A 13,297-nucleotide genomic window follows, 5' to 3' on the forward strand; every position below is an offset into this window, starting at 1 on the left:
ATAGGGCCACAACCCTCTTCCGGTCAGAAAAGCACCGGGGCAGCTGGGGCGCAGGGTCGGCTGACACTCACCAGCTACCCACAACACCCACCACAGGATCTTAAGACTTCTGGAGAGTGGAACACAGCTTCTGCTCCAATCCAATTGCACGAGGGACTAGAGACTGCATTAGTTAGGGAAGCAGAAAAACGGCCTGAGTAGGACCACAGGCCTCTTCCGGCTGGACCAGCACCGGGGTACCGTCAGCTACCCACGACCCCCGCCGCAGGATTTAGAGACTGCTGGTGAGTGGAACACAGCTTCTGCTCCAATCTTTAAATAGTGACAACGATAACAACTAACCCCAGAGATTACCAGATGGCGAAAGGTAAACGTAATAATCTTACTAACAGAAACCAAGACCACTCACCATCATCAGAATCCAGCACCCCCACTTCACCCAGTCCAGGGCACCCCAACACACCGGAAAAGCTAGACACGGATTTAAAAGCATATCTCCTGATGATGATAGAGGACTTCAAGAAGGACGTTAATAACACACTTAAAGAAATGCAGGAGAACACTGCTAAAAAGGAAGAAGACAATAAAGAGGAAGCACAAAAATCCCTTAAAGAATTGCAGGAGAACACTGCTAAAGAGTTACAAATCCTTAAAGAAAAACATGATAACATAATCAAACAGGTAGAAGTCCTTACAGAAAAACAGGAAAACACATCCAAACAGATGATGGAAATGAACAAAACCATACTAGACCTAAAAAGGGAAGTAGACACAATAAAGAAAACCCAAAATGAGGCAACACTGGAGATAGAAACCCTAGGAAAGAAATCTGGAACCATAGATACCAGCATCAGCAACAGAATACAAGAGATGGAAGAGAGAATCTCAGGTGCAGAAGATTCCATAGAGAACATCGGCACAACAATCAAGGAAAATGGAAAATGCAAAAAGATCCTAACTCAAAACATCCAAGAAATACAGGACATAATGAGAAGACCAAACCTACGGATAATAGGAGTGGATGAGAATGAAGATTTTCAACTCAAAGGACCAGCAAACATCTTCAACAAAATTATAGAAGAAAACTTCCCAAATCTAAAGAAAGAGATGCCCATGAACATACAAGAAGCCTACAGAACTCCAAATAGACTGGATCAGAAAAGAAATACCTCCCGACACATAATAATCAGAGCAACAAATGCTCTAAATAAAGATAGAATACTAAAAGCAGTAAGAGAAAAAGGCCAAGTAACATATAAAGGCAAGCCTATCAGAATTACACCAGACTTTTCACCAGAGACTATGAAAGCCAGAAGATCCTGGACAGATGTTATACAGACACTAAAAGAACACAAATTCCAGCCCAGGCTACTATACCCAGCCAAACTCTCAATTAACATAGATGGAGAAACCAAAGTATTCCACGACAAAACAAAATTCACACATTATCTCTCCACGAATCCAGCCCTTCAAAGGATAATAACAGAAAAAAACCATTACAAGGACAGGAACCACGCCCTAGAAACAACAAGAAGGTAATCCCTCAACAAACCTAAAAGAAGACAGCCACAAGAACAAAATGCCAACTTTAACATCAAAAATAACAGGAAACACCAATTTCTTTTCCTTAATATCTCTTAATATCAATGGACTCAACTCCCCGATAAAAAGGCATAGACTAACAAACTGGCTACACAAACAAGACCCAACATTTTGCTGCTTACAGGAAACTCATCTCAGAGAAAAGGATAGACACTACCTCAGAATGAAAGGCTGGAAAACAATTCTCCAAGCAAATGGCATGAAGAAACAAGCTGGAGTAGCCATTCTAATATCTGATAAGATTGACTTCCAACCCAAAGTCATTAAAAAAGACAGGGAGGGACACTTCATACTCATCAAAGGTAAAATCCTCCAAGAGGAACTATCAATCCTGAATATCTATGCTCCAAATACAAAGGCAGCCACATTCATTAAAGAAACTTTAGTAAAGCTCAAAGCACACATTGCACCTCATACAATAATAGTGGGAGACTTCAACACACCACTTTCACCAATGGACAGATCATGGAAACAGAAACTAAACAGGGACACAGTGAAACTAACAGAAATTATGAATCAAATGGATCTGGCAGATATCTACAGAACATTCTATCCTAAAACAAAAGGATATACCTTCTTCTCAGCACCTCATGGTACCTTCTCCAAAATTGACCACATAATTGGTCACAAAACAGGCCTCAACAGATATAAAAATATTGAAATTGTCCCATGCATCCTATCAGATCACCATGGACTAAGGCTGATCTTCAATAACAAAATAAATAATAGAAAGCCAACCTTCACGTGGAAACTGAACAACACTCTTCTCAATGATACCTTGGTCAAGGAAGGAATAAAGAAAGAAATTAAGGACTTTTTAGAGTTCAATGAAAATGAAGCCACAACATACCCAAACTTATGGGACGCAATGAAAGCATTTTTAAGAGGAAAACTCATAGCTCTGAGTGCCTCCAAAAGGAAACTAGAGAGAGCACACATTAGCAGCTTGACAACACACCTAAAAGCACTAGAACAAAAGGAAGCAAATTCACCCAAGAGGAGTAGACGGCAGGAAATAATCAAACTCAGGGGTGAAATCAACCAAGTGGAAACAAGAAAAACTATTCAAAGAATCAACCAATCAAGGAGCTGGTTCTTTGAGAAAATCAACAAGATAGATAAACCCTTAGCCAGACTCACTAGAGGGCACAGGGAAAGCATCCTAATTAACAAAATCAGAAATGAAAAAGGAGACATAACAACAGATCCTGAAGACATCCAAAACACCATCAGATCCTTCTACCAAAGGCTGTACTCAACAAAACTGGAGAACCTGGATGAAATGGAGAAGTTCCTAGACAGATACCAGGTACCAAAGTTGAATCAAGATCAGGTTAATGATCTAAACAGCCCTATATCCCCCAAAGAAATTGAAGCAGTCATTAATAGTCTCCCAACTAAAAAAAGCCCAGGACCAGATGGGTTTAGTGCAGAGTTCTATCAGACCTTCAAAGAAGATCTAATCCCAGTTCTTCACAAACTATTCCACAAAATAGAAACAGAAGGTACTCTACCCAACTCATTCTATGAAGCCACAATTACTCTGATACCTAAACCACAAAAAGACCCAAAAAAGATAGAAAACTTCAGACCAATATCCCTTATGAATATTGATGCAAAAATCCTCAATAAAGTTCTTGCTAACCGAATCCAAGAACACATCAAAACAATCATCCATCCTGACCAAGTAGGTTTCATCCCAGGGATGCAGGGATGGTTCAATATACGGAAATCCATCAACGTAATCCAGTATATAAACAAACTCAAAGACAAAAACCACATGGTCATCTCCTTAGATGCGGAAAAAGCATTTGACAAGATCCAACACCCATTCATGATAAAAGTCTTGGAAAGATCATGAATTCAAGGCCCATACCTAAACATGATAAAAGCAATCTACAGCAAACCAGTAGCCAACATCAAAGTAAATGGTGAGAAGCTTGAAGCAATCCCTCTAAAATCAGGGACTAGACAAGGCTGTCCACTTTCTCCATACCTATTCAACATTGTACTTGAAGTCCTAGCCAGAGCAATTCGACAACAAAAGGAGATCAAAGGGATACAAATTGGAAAAGATGAAGTCAAAATATCACTTTTTGCAGATGATATGATAGTATATATAAGTGACCCTAAAAATTCCACCAGAGAACTCCTAAGCCTGATAAACAGCTTCGGTGAAGTAGCTGGATATAAAATTAACTCAAACAAATCAATGGCCTTTCTCTACACAAAGAATAAACAGGCTGAGAAAGAAATTAGGGAAACAACACCCTTCTCAATAGTCACAAATAATATAAAATATCTTGGCGTGACTCTAACTAAGGAAGTGAAAGATCTGTATAATAAAAACTTCAAGTCTCTGAAGAAAGAAATTATAGAAGATCTCAGAAGATGGAAAGATCTCCCATGCTCATGGATTGGCAGGATCAACATTGTAAAAATGGCTATCTTGCCAAAAGCAATCTACAGATTCAATGCAATCCCCATCAAAATTCCAAATCAATTCTTCAACGAATTAGAAAGTGCAATCTGCAAATTCATCTGGAATAACAAAAAACCTAGGATAGCAAAAACTCTTCTCAAGGATAAAAGAACCTCTGGTGGAATCACCATGCCGGACCTAAAGCTCTACTACAGAGCAATTGTGATAAAAACTGCATGGTACTGGTATAGTGACAGACAAATAGACCAATGGAATAGAATTGAAGACCCAGAAATGAACCCACACACCTATGGTCACTTGATCTTTGACAAGGGAGCTAAAAACATCCAGTGGAAGAAAGACAGCATTTTCAACAAATGGTGCTGGTACAACTGGTTGTTAACATGTAGAAGAATGCGAATCGATCCATTCCTATCTCCTTGTACTAAGGTCAAGTCTAAGTGGATCAAGGAACTTCACATAAAACCAGAGACACTGAAACTTATAGAGGAGAAAGTGGGGAAAAGCCTTGAAGATATGGGCACAGGGGAAAAATTCCTGAATAGAACAGTAATGGCTTGTGCTGTAAGATCGAGAATTGACAAGTGGGACCTCATGAAACTACAAAGCTTCTGCAAGGCTAAAGACACCATCAATAAGACAAAAAAACCACCAACAGATTGGGAAAGGATCTTCACCTATCCTAAATCAGATAAGGGACTAATATCCAATATATATAAAGAACTCAAGAAGGTGGACTCCAGAAAGTCAAATAACCCCATTAAAAAATGGGGCTCAGATCTGAACAAAGAATTCTCACCTGAGGAATACCGAATGACAGAGAAGCACCTGAAAAAATGTTCAACATCCTTAATCATCAGGGAAATGCAAATCAAAACAACCCTGAGATTCCACCTCACACCAGTCAGAATGGCTAAGATCAAAAATTCAGGTGACAGCAGATGCTGGCGAGGATGTGGAGAAAGAGGAACACTCCTCCATTGTTGGTGGGATTGCAAGCTTGTACAACCACTCTGGAAATCAGTCTGGCGGTTCCTCAGAAAATTGGACATAGTACTACCGGAGGATCCAGCAATACCTCTCCTGGGCATATATCCAGAAGATGTCCCAACCGGTAAAAAGGACACATGCTCCACTATGTTCATAGCAGCCCTATTTATAATAGCCAGAAGCTGGAAAGAACCCAGATGTCCCTCAACAGAGGAATGGATACAGAAATTATGGTACATTTACACAATGGAGTACTACTCAGCTATTAAAAAGAATGAATTTATGAAATTCCTAGCCAAATGGATGGACCTGGAGGGCATCATCTTGAGTGAAGTAACACAATCACAAAAGAACTCACACAATATGTATTCATTGATAAGTGGATATTAGCCCAAAACTTAGGATACCCAAGATATAAGATACAATTTGATAAACGCATGAAACTCAAGAAGAATGAAGACCAAAGTGTGGACACTGTGCACCTTCTTAGAATTGGGAACAAAACACCCAGGGAAGGAGCTACAGAGACAAAGTTCGTAGCTGTGATGAAAGGATGGACCATTTAGAGACTGCTGTATCCAGGGATCCGTCCCATAATCAGCTTCTAAACGCTGACACCATTGCATACACTAGCAAGATCTTGCTGAAAGGACCCAAATATAGCTGTCTCTTGTGAGACGATGCCGGGGCCTAGCAAACACAGGAGTGGATGTTCACAGTCAGCTATTGGATGTATCACAGGGCTCCCAATGGAGAAGCTAGAGAAAGTACCCAAGGAGCTAAAGGGATCTGCAACCCTATTGTTGGAACAACATGATGTACTAACCGGAACCCTGGAGCTCTTGTCTCTAGCTGCATATGTATCGAAAGATGGCCTAGTCGGCCATCAATGGAAAGAGAGGCCCATTGGACTTGCAAACTTTATATGCCCCAATATAGGGGAATGCCAGGGCCAAAAGAATGGGAATGGGTGGGTAGGGAAGTGGGGGGCGCTATGGGGGACTTTTGGGATAGTATTGGAAATGTAATTGAGGAAATTATGTAATAAAAATATTAAAAAAAAAAAAAAAAAAAGAAAAAAAGGAAAAAAAAATCAAAAAAAAAAAAAAAAAAAAGACTTTGAATGTCTGATACACCAAGAAATGTTAAATGTCTAAGATGATTGATATGCCAATTATCTTAATCTAATCATAACTATTTCTTGATATTACATATCATATGAATATGTAGAATAACTATCAATTAATAATGTTTTATTATACATATTCCCACCCAAGAATTAAAATCATAAATATGATTGTCAGAGGCTATATTTCTGGAGTATATACACACACACATACATATATATATATATGTACACATATATATGTATATGTGTATATATATATATATATACACATACATACAAACATATATATGTATATGTGTGTATATACACAAACACATATATACTTGTATACATATGTATACACACACATATATATATACATATACATATGCATGAGCCTGCACACATAAGTATATATATACTCACACACATACAGAAAAAACACTTATATTTAGTAAGAAATATATGATTAATGAGTATTTTATTTCAAACTAGCAGAACACACAGGTAAACAAAAAGAAAATCTACTAAGAATAAATAGTGTATATAATATTTATATTTTACAAACAAGTCATAGGATATCCAGCTTAAAATACAAAATGTATGGAAGATAGTAAAAATTAAAAGAAAAACTCTATAGTACGTTCTTATACGTAAAGAACTTAACAAAACATGAAATTGTTCTGTCTCAAAAATGCTTGTGATATTCCCACAGAAGTGTTTAGTGTTATTGAAGATTGATATATTAAAAAAAAAAAAAGACCCACCAAACCTTCTAAATAATTGTAATACTCCTGTTTGCCTTTTGTTTCCAAGTGTAGAAATTCTTTTAAACAAGCTATATAAACCAGCTTTAATTACTGAAGGGAGAGGAGGCATCTACCTTCTAAAGAGAATAACCGTTATTCCATGACATGGTCCATTTTATATCCCATGACAATAATTCCTTCAGCCTTACCAGTTACTGAGGAACTTTCTTTTCCATTTCAGAGTCCATTTACACTATTTTGAAGCAAGTGGTGAAATTTACTTTAAAAAGTATAAGCTCTGGGAGGGGGGACCAGAAAGGAGACAACATTTGGAATGTAAATAATTTTTAAAATAAGTGTAAGCCCTCCAAATATGCCAAGATATGGAATGTAAATAGTAGAAAAACAAATCTTGAACTTTTCTTTTACCTGAAGATGGCCATATTCTTCATAGCTGAGCAACTCATCCCCAGTGTGCACACTGAAGACAGAGTGAAGACACGTTGTGGGCCGGGGATCTTGTTTAAACTGCTGGACCTAGAACCAGAGACAGTGTGAATGATGGTCAGTCACATATTCATCTAACATTGAGACAGGTTCTTTTCAAGCAATTCTTTTCATAAGGAAAACTAAAGCTCTTGATGCCCAACTTACTAGACGGGACACAACTGTCAAGTGACATTCACAGCACTGAGTTCTACTGGAGTAGGGAGTGTGTCAGTATGGGAGAAATATTTTATGGCAAAGTACTGAAAATTACTAGACTGAAAGGTTTTTTTTTTAACATTTCATTTATTTATAGTGTGTGTGCATATGTATGTGTATATATGTGTGGGTATGTATACATGTACCACATATGATATTGAAGGATAGAAGACAACTTGTGGGAAGCAATTCTCTCCCTCTCATGTGTGGCCCAGGGACTGACACTAGGTCATCAAGCTTGGTGGCAGGCCCTTTTACATGCTGAGTCACCTTGCCAGCCTACTTTATTTAATTATGAATGAAATATATATTTCCTATGTGTAACAGGGTTCCAATGACTATACTTAACTATACAGTTAACTGGAAATGCTTAACATGACAGTGGAATTGAAAAGTATTTTAGACTATACTCTAATACAGTTCAGTACCCAAAATTCAGATTCTCTCCTCTTCTCTGAGGATTTTACCTAGGGTACTGTAAATGTTTTCATTTTTCCTACATACAAAAATTACTGAAGTAACAATTCTATGAGATATAGAGCATATTTTTATTTACTCATTACATATATTTTCTTTTTCCTTTCCTTTTCTTTCCTTTCCTTTCCTTTTCTTTTCTTTTCTTTTCAGTTGGTTCTCTCTTGCTATGTTGGCCTATCTGGTCTCAAAGAGCTGAGTGAATATCCACCCTCTTTCAGGGCCTACTCAACTGAACTCGAGTAGCAGTTACTGATGCCAATGATATGCCAAATATAAGAAAAGAACAGGTAGTTCTTGTGTATTTATAGATATATATGTGAGGTCTCAGGCTGTTCAAATATCCAGAAATTCGATCAAAGTAGACTACAGGAGGATTTGGGGCAGTTAGTTAGATAAAAGCCAGCATTCCTCAGGAACTTGTAAAACTGGTTCCCATCTGCCAAAAGGAGTCCCTTCCCTAGCCTCTGTCAGCAGGAACACAGGGTCAGTTCCATTGGCTTACACCTGTGTTTGCACATCAAAGCTGATCCTGGCCCCCAAGCTTGCTTAGTCCCTACCCACAAGTACCCTTTATACACCTCATAGCCTCCACACTAGCATGGTGGCTTCTGACATACCCAGGCTTCACTCCTCCCAGATGCCCATTTGTTGTCTTTATAAGGACAAGTTTACTCTCACTATTCTCTCCTCCCTCCTTTTCTCTCCCTTTCCTTCTCTCTCCCTCAGTCCCCCTACTGCCTCCTCTCTCTACATCCCCCCCCCAGCTCCAACTTTTACTCCCACTTAATCTGTCTCTTTATTGTACTCTCTTTTTATATTCTCTCTCTCTTGCTATTTCACTGTATCCACTAGTCTCCTGCTTCCCTAGTCCTGGCCTTGTGCAGTCTGTGGGCCGTGTGCAATCTAATTTCTCCTCTCTCTACACTGGATGCTTCCAGATGCCTCTGGATCTTTTCCCTCTTCTACCACAGTAAAAACCTTCCTCTTAACGGAGTGATCAGGTTGGTATATACATATGTATATATGTATATAAGCATGTAACAGTAATTAATAAAATCTGGAGTCATGGGTCTGAAAGACAGCAAGGAAGGGTAGATGGGAGGATTTGGAGGGAGGAGCTAGAAATGGAAGAGGATGAAATTATAGTTAGATGTCAACAACATGAAAGAAATTGAGAATTAGGCTGACTCCATGACAAGGTTCAATTGGCAGTTCAGGATTGGGCAAGTCTAGGCAAATCCAGGCCTCAGAGGTTGCCCTGCCACCTGGCCTGAGGCAAGGACAATAGGTCAGCAACAGTTTCCAGACTTCAGCTACTTCCTCAGCAACAGTTTCCAGGCCTCAAATTCCTGCCCCCACACCCCAGTAATGGAATGTCCCTAGAGATGGAGCAAGATAAAGGTCACCTGCCCCAGAATCCCCTAATGTGCTTTAAATTAGGCCTTTGAGTTCTCTTGGATGTCTCTCTATTTTGGTAATGGGAGACCCCAGAATGCTGGACTTCTGCAGAATAAAACACTCTGTGTTTACATACTATTTGAGTCCAGGGTGTCATATTTTCAGCGAATCATGGACCCATACAAAATACCCTTGAAAATAAACTTTCTGAAAAGGGCATTTTTGTAATTCCAGTCAATCCCCAACCCTGGATTTCTGTATAGTGTGGTTACTTTCAGTAACTTCTGTCTTATAAGTCTGTCTGATGCTTTCTGTGAAACTAAAACAGACATTCTCTTTCTCTTCCAGCTCCTGGATCCTCAGGTATTCCTTATGATGCAAGAGAGAGGAGCACTTTGCTCTCGCTCATGATAAGTCCCTTTCAAAGACATCTGAGATGACTACTCAGGTGCTTCCTAACACACCCCAAGATGGCTTCAATATGGGAAGGTGGTTGTCAAAGGAAACAAAAGGACTGACATCTGGCTTTTCAGTCCCATAAATTCTCTACTGGGAAAGGCCGAGAACATCTGGAGATGAAGTTAATACCAATGGCCAGTGATTTCCTAAATCTTATGTTCCTACTCCCTAGTAAACCTCTTCCATTAGATCTGTTGCCTGGCGTAATCTCTGAGTGGCACACGTTGACCCAGACCTCCCAAAGCACCTTTGTCCATTTAATCCTAACACCAGTGTTCTCTGAAGTCACAGGCAGTTTTAAAGTGCTGAACCTTCAGCCTTTGGAATCTACAGTAGTCAGGATAGTTGTTGGTAGAATTGAGTTAGACAGCAGAATGCTGGATATCTCAAGATGAATGTTTGCTTGGTGTGAAGTACCCATCACTTAGTATGAGAAATGATGGAAATAAAGAAGAGCTCTCTCTCCTTTGTTCATGTTAGAAGCTATGTTGTCCAAGATGGTAGCCACTTTTTACATTGAATAATCAAATTACAATGAATTAAAAATCACATAAGCTTATAGATTCAGTTAAGGAATCCACTTTATGACCATATTTCAATTGCTCCATAGCCACATGATGCAAATGTATATGCTCGATATGCACACAGAACATTTCTATCATGACAGAAAGTTCTGTTCCAGGATTGAGAGCCCTGGTGCCATGACCCTGCACAAATACAACTAAAGTCAACAAAACGTAAATCAGGGTCAATCAGGAAGACATCATGAGGGGTATGCTATGAAATGCAGTCTCTTGGTCATGACATGGTCACTACTCTTATGAATTCTCAGCGTGAGAACAAGCCAGTCAAAATCCCCACTAACTGGACTCAATGGTTAAAAAAAAAAAGAAATATGGAAAAGGAAGTAAATGGGCCAAGAAAGATGTCTAAGTGGTTAAGCGCACTGGCTTCAATCCCAGCACACACTATCTGTAACACAAAACCACGGGATCCAACACTCTCTTCTGACCTCAAAGAGAACATTAGGCACACATGTGGTACATGAACATGTATGCAGACAAAACACCCATACAGATAAAATTAATAAGGCTTTCAGGGAGAGGACATGGAATAGGGGTGAGCATGTTGGAGTGGAGATGATCAGAACACATTATATGTACAAAACTGTTAAAGAATAAGAGAGAGTCTGTTAAAAAAATAACAAAATAAGATGGTTGGGGATTCTGCTTTCCATTTACAAAGTAGCGAGAAACTCAGAAAAGGTGGTCATTCTGTTCTCACACAACAGAAGCAATAGCCTGGAACCACACAACCAAAAGCCATGCCTTTCTTACTGCCATGATTATTACCTCAAAGAAATGAACATTACTATAGTCCTAACCAAAAATATGGCTTTAGTGAAACAAAATTCATGTTCCCTTGTGTCTCAGTTTTTTCCATTCCTTAACCTAAGGGAACACTTCTCAGAAGATGTCCCTCAGTGCATCTATTCTTCTCTCAGCCACAGCTGAGTTTTCAGACCTGACAGTCAGTATTTAAAGCATACCAAGTTTCACATCCCCAATTTCTTAGTTGACATATATCACAGGAACAACCCCTTGAGAGTCTTCAAGGAACTCTCAAACTTCCCTATGAAATTCACAAGCCAGGCTCCCATAATCGACGTTTCTCTCAATACTTTTGTCTTCCAGTCCCTCAAAGAACAGCCCATTAAACCCTGAGCACTCAGTAGCTTTACCAGCCAAAAGCTCCAAATTCTTCCACAGCCATCTCTTAAACATGGTCAGGTGTAACACGTCAATAACCCCACTCTCTGGTAACTATTTCTGACCTCGTTTGTTCTTGTGGTACTCTGGTAGAGCATGACATAAACCAAGTTGGTGGAGGGGAGATGGGTTTATTTACCTTACAGGTTATAGTCCAACACTGAAAGAAGTCAGGACAGGAAACAAGAAACAGGAAACAAGAAGCAAAAATTAAAGCATAGACCATGAAGGAATTACTGCTCAGCCCCGGCTTTCTGTAGCTTGCTCAGCTTGCATTCTTACATAGTCAAAGACAACTTCCCCAAGTGTGATGACGCCCACAGTGGGCTAGGACCTACCACATTAATCATTAAACACAGACCAAACTGATGTACACAATTCAATTCCTCAAGAGGCTCCTTCATGCCAATTGATTGTATTTGTGTCAAGCTGACAATTAACCAGTACATCCATTTAATAGGGATCTAACAGGACAAGGTTTTGTCAGGTTAATGAAGTCACTGCTACAGCTGACAAGATGATGCTTGTCATTTGTCTTCAAGACATGCAAGAACCCAGCAGGAAAGTATATTTCTAACCACTGTGTCAGGGGAAAACTAACAGCTAGATGATTAAAGATGCTCACATGGGGAGTTATATAATGACTTTGAATTTCAAAGCTGTTAAAAGACAAGCAATTTAAGATTTCAGAAAAAAATATTCAGATTCTGTAAGCTTTGAAAATTAATGGGGTATGTTGTATGTCAACTTCAAACAAAATATACTCTTGAAAACAGTCAAGAAACAAACTACATTAATTAGTATTTTATAGGCTACTTAGCATTTGCCAAGTAAAGATCAAGAAAATGATTAGAGGAAATTTTTCTAAACTACATCTATCAGAATTTTATTTTACTTGTGTTGTGCGTAAATTGCTTATTTGGGATAGTTAGTTTGTCATCCATTCTTAATTTATAACCTTAAAACATGCATCTAGAGGAAAATAAGCATCCCATCCTTTCTACTGTTCTGGAAGAACGAATTCTACAAAGTTTCAGTGTATTTCTAATTGAATAGAAACTACTAAGCAGCATTTTAAATGAAATGAAGCACAAGGCATAACCACCATAAAGACCTCCAAGCTAAATAACTGCATGTCAGCTGTGAAGCTCTGTGTGTGGTCCCCACAAGAATGATGAAAAAGGAGCTATCTATGGGGCTTCTACTGCTGTGATGAAACACCATGACGTCAAGCAACTTGAGGAGAAAAGGGTTTATTTCATTTACACTTCACATCTTGGTCGATGGCAAGTCCGGAAAAGGAACCTGGACACAAGAGCTAATGCAGAGACCATGGAGGGATGCTGCTTATTTACTTACTCCGTGTGGCTTGCTCAGCCTGCTTTCTCAAAGAACCCAGAACCACTAGCCCAGAGTGGCACCAACCTCAGTGGGCTAAATTCTCCCACACCAGTCACTAAGAAAATGTACCATAGATTTGCCTACAGGCCAATCTGATGGGGGCACTTTCATAATTGTGGTTCCTCTTCCCAAATAATTCTAGCTGTGTCAAGCTGACATAAAACTAGCCAGGACAAGAGCAAACAGAATATTAGAA

General features: G+C 39.1%; 1 protein-coding gene across 6 annotated transcripts in view; it reads right to left on the minus strand.

The window, feature by feature from the left end:
* Positions 1 to 13,297, minus strand: part of Phkb (phosphorylase kinase regulatory subunit beta) — a 204,791-nt gene that overhangs the window by 150,313 nt on the left and 41,181 nt on the right. For all 6 annotated transcript variants that reach the window (XM_021169806.3, XM_021169805.3, XM_029480583.2 and 3 more), the window contains one exon: positions 7,322 to 7,429. In XM_021169806.3, the coding sequence (XP_021025465.1) occupies positions 7,322 to 7,429 (108 nt within the window). The remainder of the gene's footprint in view (positions 1 to 7,321; positions 7,430 to 13,297) is intronic.

Source organism: Mus caroli, unplaced genomic scaffold (assembly GCF_978045245.1).
Source record: "Mus caroli unplaced genomic scaffold, Mus_caroli_1 scaffold_10, whole genome shotgun sequence".
Taxonomy (NCBI): Eukaryota; Metazoa; Chordata; class Mammalia; order Rodentia; family Muridae; genus Mus; species Mus caroli.